The 10,429-nt window shown below is 41.3% G+C and overlaps 1 protein-coding gene across 1 annotated transcript in view; it reads right to left on the reverse strand.

Annotated features, from left to right (window-relative positions):
• Window positions 1–7,520: 7,520 nt before the first annotated feature.
• Window positions 7,521–10,429, reverse strand: part of dbx2 (developing brain homeobox 2) — a gene marked incomplete at both ends in the record, with an annotated part of 6,674 nt that continues 3,765 nt past the window's right edge. The window contains 2 exons of the mRNA XM_081355341.1: window positions 7,521–7,715; window positions 8,997–9,181. Of these exons, the coding sequence (XP_081211467.1) occupies window positions 7,521–7,715; window positions 8,997–9,181 (380 nt within the window). The remainder of the gene's footprint in view (window positions 7,716–8,996; window positions 9,182–10,429) is intronic.

Consider the following 10,429-nt stretch of genomic DNA (forward strand, 5'->3'; position numbering starts at 1 on the left):
GTATTATTATAGTTGATTATATTTATTGATTAATTTGCTGTATACTTCACATAGCCTACTGTATGATCCATGATATAGATTTATTATCATATAGTTGCCTATTTATTAATGTTGAAAGTTGAAACACACTAAATAATCTCAGTTGAACATTCCTCAGTTGATATTGTCCTGCTATATACTGATGAACGCGTGTCTGTTTGAGGCTGCGGACGAGTTCAGAGATGTAAACTGGTTGTTTGACATGTTTTCCTCAAGCCAGCTGTAACCTTGAGCTGGTGAAGCTGATGATAACCTACAGGTTTTGAATCCAGAAAACTGTGTCCTAGAAATGTCTCTGAAACACAACCCCGGTTTAATCTTATATTCCCAGTAAGTGCAGAGTCCCCAGTGTGCGCTTCTGCTTATATATAACTCAACAGGGCTGTTTTCTCTTTATTAAAATGCATGTGTTCTCCGGATCCCACTGCGAGTGTAATGTGAGTGTTGCTTCAGTCATCAGGAGCTGGTGTGGAGCAGATCCTGGCGTTCCGGCGAGTCCTTCTGGAGACGCTGGGAATTGATTTCTTCTCTCATGGTCAGTTTTGAAGTGAACAGAACAGAGTCTCTTTCAGCCATTAGAGTCCGAGCTGTGAAACTTCATCACTCTGTGAGAGCATTACGCCGCCGCTGACCTTTCACACACAATACAGTCAATCTTTACCATCACTATGATTACTCTCGCTGCAATTGTTCAATTTCAAAGTAGTTTATAGTAGTTTTATATCGCCCACACCTGAACCCAAATATCAATAAGAAAACTGTGCCAGAAAAAAAATAAGATTAAATGATAACAATCCTAAAATATAAAATTTGTTAAATAATTTTCATTTAATTTACATATATTATTAATATTATAAACTAATGATGTATATGTACATAATAATTCATATTTACATTTGTGTGTATATATATGTATATACATTTGTATTTATAATTATAAATAAAAATAGGGTAATTTTATAATTATTATGTAAATTCATATTTAAATGTTTCTAAATAATGATTTATCATTTATAATTATAAATAATTTCATTTCATTTAAAATAATACATTTTTACTTAATTTACTTAAAAGGTCATTTTGTTTTTTTCTTATCAGATTGTGGGTTTTGCACTTCTGTAAATCAGGAAAAACACTAAAACTTAATATATATATATATATATATATATATATATATATATATATATATATATATATATATATATACAGCATATAAAATATAAATAAAAAATAAAATGATTATTATATATTATATAATATATAATAATATTTATAAATATATAGCAAAATATATAAATACAATTTTCAAATGTAATCAGGAAAAATGATTTTGTAATATATATATATTACATTTTAGCATTTTTCCTGATTACGTTTACATTTTTATTTATATAGAATAATCATTTATTTATTTTTTTATATATAGAATAATTTACTATTTATATTTATAATATAAGTCATTTTATTTAAAATAATACATTTAACTTAGGCCTACATATCTTAATCAAGTAATTTGTCTTCCTTTTCCGATTGTGGCTTTTGTTCCCGTATTGTGATCAGGCTCGTTGTTCCTCTCCTCCGGCAGACGAGGAGAGCTGGACTCGTCTCTAACTCAGACGAAGGCTCTCTGAGAGTCTGACCCGGTAAATCCTGCGGTCAAGCAGTGTTTCGGCTCCGGACGGGAGCTTTGCTCGGCCCTGGTGACCCGTTATCTGAGACCCGGCAGCCATTACTGAGTCCGTCCCGAAACATGGATCACGTTCCCAACTAATCCCACAGATCCCACAATAAAAGAGGAAAAGCTCAACAACAGCCGTTTTCTTGCAGGGTACCAATAGAATCTGACAGATCCACTCCAGGCCTCGACACAATCTAATATCAGAGAACATTGGGATAGAACTGCTCCGGTGGGATTTATCCCGAGGATTTAATATTTTTGGTCACCCGGCGTGTAGTCGTCAGGAGAGTGAATGTTTTTGACATGACATGATGACATAGAGAAGCTGTAAACAATAACACATGATGAGAACAGCTCTTAATATGTCAAATGCAAATGTGTAAATAGCACAAGGGCCTCCCTAAGCAGTTGCTATGGTGTTCAGTGAGGGTCAAAATGTGTTTTTTAAGTGGTCTCTGACGGCAGAAGGTTTACGTGGTTGCTAGGGTGTTGTTATGTGGTTGCAAATGTGTTTTGTGGGGTTGCTAACCTGCTGCTATGTGATTGTTTGGGTGTTGTGAATGGTTGCTAGGCTGTTGCTAGGGTGTTGTTATGTGGTTGCAAATGTGTTTTGTGGGGTTGCTAACCTGCTGCTTTGTGATTGTTTGGGTGTTGTGAATGGTTGCTAGGCTGTTGCTAGGGTGTTGTTATGTGGTTGAAAATGTGTTTTGTGGGGTTGCTAACCTGCTGCTATGTGATTGTTTGGGTGTTGTGAATGGTTGCTAGGCTGTTGCTAGGGTGTTGTTATGTGGTTGCAAATGTGTTTTGTGGGGTTGCTAACCTGCTGCTATGTGATTGTTTGGGTGTTGTGAATGGTTGCTAGGCTGTTGCTAGGGTGTTGTTATGTGGTTGCAAATGTGTTTTGTGGGGTTGCTAACCTGCTGCTTTGTGATTGTTTGGGTGTTGTGAATGGTTGCTAGGCTGTTGCTAGGGTGTTGTTATGTGGTTGCAAATGTGTTTTGTGGGGTTGCTAACCTGCTGCTATGTGATTGTTTGGGTGTTGTGAATGGTTGCTAGGCTGTTGCTAGGGTGTTGTTATGTGGTTGCAAATGTGTTTTGTGGGGTTGCTAACCTGCTGCTTTGTGATTGTTTGGGTGTTGTGAATGGTTGCTAGGCTGTTGCTAGGGTGTTGTTATGTGGTTGAAAATGTGTTTTGTGGGGTTGCTAACCTGCTGCTTTGTGATTGTTTGGGTGTTGTGAATGGTTGCTAGGCTGTTGCTAGGGTGTTGTTATGTGGTTGCAAATGTGTTTTGTGGGGTTGCTAACCTGCTGCTTTGTGATTGTTTGGGTGTTGTGAATGGTTGCTAGGCTGTTGCTAGGGTGTTGTTATGTGGTTGAAAATGTGTTTTGTGGGGTTGCTAACCTGCTGCTTTGTGATTGTTTGGGTGTTGTGAATGGTTGCTAGGCTGTTGCTAGGGTGTTGTTATGTGGTTGAAAATGTGTTTTGTGGGGTTGCTAACCTGCTGCTATGTGATTGTTTGGGTGTTGTGAATGGTTGCTAGGCTGTTGCTAGGGTGTTGTTATGTGGTTGCAAATGTGTTTTGTGGGGTTGCTAACCTGCTGCTTTGTGATTGTTTGGGTGTTGTGAATGGTTGCTAGGCTGTTGCTAGGGTGTTGTTATGTGGTTGAAAATGTGTTTTGTGGGGTTGCTAACCTGCTGCTATGTGATTGTTTGGGTGTTGTGAATGGTTGCTAGGCTGTTGCTAGGGTGTTGTTATGTGGTTGCAAATGTGCTTTGTGGGGTTGCTAACCTGCTGCTATGTGATTGTTTGGGTTTTGTGAATGGTTGCTAGGCTGTTGCTAGGGTGTTGCTAGGTGTTTACTTATTTCACATGAAATGTGTCCAGTGTCTCTTTGACCTTCGTGTCTGCAGATGTGACTCGGGTTCCTCCTTCAGTGTGTCTGTGGGGGTTTTCACCTGTGTTCTGCTCCAGCAGGTGAAAATGGTGCAGCGATTATTACGCTATTATGCTATTGTTATTACACCACTAACACCACTAACTAACTGCCTCAATTACAGTACAACAGAAGTCAATGGGATATGCATATGATAATATAAAACATTTCATGTGTGTCAAGTCATTTATTGTAAAACACTGACCTCTAGTGACACAAAAGAGTTTCACACTGCGACCAAACAATAAAATGACAGTAATGAAAAATTATATATATATATATATATATATATATATATATATATGCAGCATATAAAAAATAAAAAGCTGTTTTTGTGTAGACATCTTTCCTGATTTACAATGGGAGCAAAAAGTTTATTTTCAGCCATTTTCTGTTATCTTATAGATGAAGCTATTCTTTATTAAAGCAATAAGCCACGAAACCCGCATTTAATGAGAATTAGAGATTTGCATCAAGGAATGAACGTCAAAATATCAAGGCAAGAAAAAGTTTCAACTCGTTTTATTTAAAGAGTAAAGTTTCTCATCTAAACGTAATTCAGAATTTACAATGTACACTTTTTGCAAAATTAAAAAATAAGTCGGGTGTAATTGATCTTGTTATCATAATTAGCCTAACTGATATGCATCTTATAAAAAGCTAAATTACTAAATTAAGAAAAAGAGCTGTTGCATTATTCACATTTGCTATCGTTTTTTAACACTTTTGCACCTGTAAAAATTCATGACTTGTTTGAGTGACACTTTACAATAACATTAGTTAACGCAACATACACTTCCCTATCCCCTATATAGAGAAATATGTGCTGTTCACCATGAAGAATATAGTAAATGTGTGAGCAAGGGACTGATTTCAGCTGCAGCTTCAGGCCAGAGAAGGTCTAATAAGGGGAGAACTTCCACTCTCAGTAAACTTCCGGCTTCTGAACTGGCTGCAGTTCCACTCTGGCTCCACATGAGGGCGCTCACAGGACGAGTGCAGAATGAATGGAGGTCTATGGCGCTATACCCCTCGAAATCCACTTTTCTCAGGATATCATTTTTTGTCTAGTAATTTGAATGTTGTATTCGAAAGGAGTTGCAAAGAAATTACACATTGCTGGGTGTTAGATTTTTTAGAGTCACTTATTTGTTTTAAAAAGTCTTTTAAAGTGTCAATGACGTCACACACATCGTACGACCAGAGATACTGCTTTACGGCAATCCTTCAGTCACTTTGGTGCTTTCGCGCTCTGCACTTTCTTTCCTCTCGAGGCGTCGACAACACAACTGACACAGGGAAACACACAACACAGCTGACACAGGTAAACACACAACACAGCTGACACAGGTAAACACACAACACAGCTGACACAGGGAAACACACAACACAGCTGACACAGGTAAACACACAACACAGCTGACACAGGTAAACACACAACACAGCTGACACAGGCAAACACACAACACAGCTGACACAGGTAAACACACAACACAGCTGACACAGGTAAACACACAACACAGCTGACACAGGTAAACACACAACACAGCTGACACAGGCAAACACACAACACAGCTGACACAGGCAAACACACAACACAGCTGACACAGGGAAACACACAACACAGCTGACACAGGCAAACACACAAACAGCTGACACAGGCAAACACACAACACAGCCGACACAGGTAAACACACACAGCGGACACAGGTAAACACACAACACAGCTGACACAGGTAAACACACAACACAGCTGACACAGGTAAACACACAACACAGCTGACACAGGCAAGCACACAACACAGCCAACACAGGTAAACACACACAGCTGACACAGGCAAACACACAACACAGCTGACACAGGTAAACACACAACACAGCTGACACAGGCAAACACACAACACAGCTGACACAGGTAAACACACAACACAGCTGACACAGGCAAACACACAACACAGCTGACACAGGCAAACACACAACACAGCTGACACAGGCAAACACACAACACAGCCGACACAGGTAAACACACAACACAGCTGACACAGGCAAACACACACAGCTGACACAGGCAAACACACACAGCTGACACAGGTAAACACACAACACAGCTGACACAGGTAAACACACAACACAGCTGACACAGGGAAACACACAACACAGCTGACACAGGTAAACACACAACACAGCCGACACAGGTAAACACACACAGCTGACACAGGCAAACACACACAGCTGACACAGGCAAACACACACAGCTGACACAGGGAAACACACAACACAGCTGACACAGGTAAACACACAACACAGCCGACACAGGTAAACACACACAGCTGACACAGGTAAACACACACAGCTGACACAGGCAAACACACACAGCTGACACAGGCAAACACACACAGCTGACACAGGGAAACACACAACACAGCTGACACAGGTAAACACACAACACAGCTGACACAAGTAAACACACAACACAGCTGACACAGGTAAACACACAACACAGCTGACACAGGTAAACACACAACACAGCTGACAACACAGCTGACACAGGGAAACACACAACACAGCTGACACAGGTAAACACACAACACAGCTGACACAGGGAAACACACAACACAGCTGACACAGGCAAACACACAACACAGCCGACACAGGTAAACACACACAGCTGACACAGGCAAACACACACAGCTGACACAGGGAAACACACAACACAGCTGACACAGGTAAACACACAACACAGCCGACACAGGTAAACACACAACACAGCTGACACAGGTAAACACACACAGCTGACACAGGTAAACACACACAGCTGACACAGGCAAACACACACAGCTGACACAGGCAAACACACACAGCTGACACAGGCAAACACACACAGCTGACACAGGCAAACACACACAGCTGACACAGGCAAACACACACAGCTGACACAGGTAAACACACAACACAGCTGACACAGGGAAACACACGTGCTAGAAGAGTTTTTGTTTTGTTTGTTTCTGGTCCCGCTTTGGATGCCACGATGCCATCAAGCGGTATCTCTGGTCGTAATCAGTCCTTCACTGACCAATCGGCGTTCATTAGCAGAATGCTAGCGTGTTATGGGCAACAACAACTCAACCTGTAAGAAATCGAAAGGACATAAGTACTCGTTCATTCAACTTTCGACCTATAACCCATGTTGAACTTGCAAAACCTACAATCAGATCTGAGATTTCTCAACGGCAATCGGGTGAAAGAGACGAATTTAGCCGTCTAGCGCCATAGACTCCCATTCATTCTGCACTCATGGGCGATCGCCCCCAGTGGAGCTCTGGTGGAACTACAACCAACATTCAGTACAATAGGACTTAATAGGGAGTGGCCAGGCTCTCTGTAGACGGGCTCTGTTCAGGGTCTGTTTATAATGTAGGGGGCGGAGCTTCAGATTCTAGAGAGCATTTGATTGGATGAGAAGCTGAAGTGCAGAGTGATGTCATCAAATTAATTGATCCATATTGGCGGAAGTGAGAGACTGTCAGTTTAGAACGCTTATCTTCTAAATGCGAATTGTGTTATTATAGATAACAGCAAGACTAACATATTCATACTAAAGGCCAACAAACTTCCAAGAAATCCCTGATTTCATAGGGACTTTAATGGACACTAACTAACCGTTGTAGTTTTATTAACTAACATTAACAAAGTTGAATAAATATTGCCACGGATGTATTGGTCATTGTCAAAGTCAGTGCATTTATTGTGAAGTGTTGCCGAAACTTGTGGCTTTTCCATAGTAAGTCGCACTCGTAAAATGTCCAGGTTTTGCAGAAACTGCTATATGTTTTGCACCAAGAGTCTCTGAAGGGAAGAGGAGTGTGTGTCATGACGAATCCTCTTTGCAGCGCTCGGGTCTCGTGCACGGGTGGGTGTGTGTCGCGTGTGTCACGTGTGTTGTGTCCGCTGGTTCTGATTGGCTCCAGAGCACCAGTCGCTCCACGTGCGGCCGCGTGCACGCGCTCTCTTTCTCCCGGGAGTTCCTCCACTTCATTCTGCGGTTCTGGAACCAGATCTTCACCTGCATGAACCGGATTCAAACTGGATTGAGTTACAGAGTGTGAACAACAGTGAGCTAAAAACCCTGACGTAAATATAAAGATCGCATTTAGCTTAAAGCATCTAATAGAATAACAGTTACTTCTACTCTAGAGGTCAAGAGTTTGGAATTTTTTCTTTTTTTTTACATTTTTGAAAGAAGTCTTGCTCTTCTGCAAGACTGCATTTGATTAAAAAATACAGTATAAACTGTGAAATATTATTCCAATGTTAATCAGCTGTTTTCTATGTGAATATATAGTAAAGTGTAATTTATTCCTGTGATCAAAGCTGAATGTTCAGCATCATTACTCCAGTCTTCAGTGTCACATGATCCTTTAGAAATCACTCTAATATGAAACAGTAAAAAATATTAATTATTCCAAACGTTTGACCTGCAGTGTACAAACTCAAGAACAAACAAACATTGAATAGGTCCATCCAAAGAAATAGATTCACTAAAATTCACTTTACATGTGTCCTAATTCACATATCTGCCCTAAATAGCATGCATTTGTAGTATGCATTAATATGCTTCCTTCCCAGCATGCATCTGTGCATGCTTTTTGCTTCTCCCGTAAATGTATCTTGATTTAAGAATGTTTAGATATTTGTGCTAAGATGTGAAGGACAGAGAGAAGTTGAGCGTGTGCGTGTGTGTGTGTGTGTGTGTGTGTGTGTGTGTCTGTTTATGTGAGTGAGTATGTGTGTGTGTGTAGGGCAGAGAGAAGTTAGTGTGCTCACCTGTGTCTCCTTCAGGCCGAGTGTGTGTGTGTGTGTGTGTGTGTGTGTGTGTGTGTGTGTGTGTGTGTGTGTGTGTGTGTGCTCACCTGTGTCTCTTTCAGGCCGAGGTCTGTGTGTGTGTGTGTGTGTGCTCACCTGTGTCTCCTTCAGGCTGAGGTCTGTGTGTGTGTGTGTGTGTGTGTGTGTGTGTGTGTGTGTGTGTGTGCTCACATGTGTCTCTTTCAGGCCGAGGTCTGTGTGTGTGTGTGTGTGTGTGTGTGTGCTCACCTGTGTCTCCTTCAGGCTGAGGTCTGTGTGTGTGTGTGTGTGTGTGTGTGTGTGTGTGTGTGTGTGTGTGTGTGTGTGTGTGTGTGTGTGTGTGTGTGCTCACCTGTGTCTCTTTCAGGCCGAGGTCTGTGTGTGTGTGTGTGTGTGTGTGTGTGCTCACCTGTGTCTCCTTCAGGCTGAGGTCTGTGTGTGTGTGTGTGTGTGTGTGTGTGTGTGTGTGTGTGTGTGTGTGTGTGTGTGTGTGTGTGTTCACCTGTGTCTCCTTCAGGTCGAGGTCTGTGGCCAGTCTGTGTCGGTCCGTCTTGCTGATGTACTTCTGCTTGCGGAAGGTTTTCTCCAGCTCTCGTCTCTGGTCCTCGGAGAACACGGCTCGCCTCAGGATTCCTGACCGGGACCCGGAGCTCAGCGCTGGACTCCACAGGACTGACCCCACGCCCCCTGCAGGACACACACACACACAACACCGTCACCACGCTCAGCTTGATGGGTTTATTTATTTAATTATAGAAAAAAAATATATATATTTTAAATTTCATTTCATTTTATTTTGTACAGGAAATGTATATTTATCCTAAGGGTATAAAATTATGTCCACAAAAAAAGAATAGAAAAGAAAACACTTAGCAAATTATGACCTTAGCAAATAATGTTTTTGGTTGTTAGTTAATCTATCTATAGGGGATGTATGTATATTTTTTTCCCTTCTAAGGATATTTTATGTTTATTTCATTTTAATTTGACTATTTACAGGAAATATATTATATCTATGCTAATGAGTATAAAAATATGTCCACAAAAAGACAAACTTGAGAGACAATGTTTTTAGTTGTTTATATAGCGGCTAGCCTATGTGAGTGTGTGTGTGTGTGTATGTATGTATGTGTATATATATATATGTGTGTGTGTGTGTGTGTATGTATATATAGCCTGTATACTCTCTGTGTGTGTGTGTGTGTGTGTGTGTGTGTGTGTGTGTGTGTGTGTGTGTGTGTGTGTGTATATATGTGTAGAGGAGGCCAGCTAGTAGTCTGTGTGAGTAAACCTCACTCCTCTGATCTCAACAGTTTTTAGCCTCCTTGTTAGAGCGCCTGACTCCCACGCTGGAGCCGGGTTCAAGGAACCCTAGGGAACGTTCAGACCATGTAAATATGCTTTCCATAGGGGCAAATGAAGTCTGGTTTCAGGTTAGTGTCAACCGCGAACCGTCGCAGAATGAGTTTGAGTCACAGCAGTTTAGGAGGAGAAACGGTGAGAGATCAGAAGGGAACTGCGGCTTTAAAGTCCACGTGAACCGGAAGTTGCAAACGACTTTTCTCCAGTGTTGTGACGTATTTCCCAGTGAAACGGAATATTGAACAGAGGGCAGGGTTTTACTCTAGCGCTCCTCCTCTCCATCTCTCGCTCATTACAGACTAACGATTTGAGGGGAGTGGTTAAGCGTTTCCCAACCCAAGTCCTCAAACCTACGTCATCAGAGAAGGGACGCCATTCCAGACCGGAAGTAACTTTTCAGACTTTGATTAAAGATTGCGACGGCAAAAAAATGTTTCTGTGTTTTAACTTGCACGGATTAATTGTTCACCACAAGACTAGTAATATGCGCTAACAAAGTAAATAGGGTCAATTTTGATTTCAGTTGGACTTTAAGAAGCTCAACGGCTCTGACCGAGCTGCGATAAAAATATT

Source organism: Scardinius erythrophthalmus (assembly GCF_964197995.2).
Source record: "Scardinius erythrophthalmus genome assembly, chromosome: 24".
Classification (NCBI taxonomy): domain Eukaryota; kingdom Metazoa; phylum Chordata; class Actinopteri; order Cypriniformes; family Leuciscidae; genus Scardinius; species Scardinius erythrophthalmus.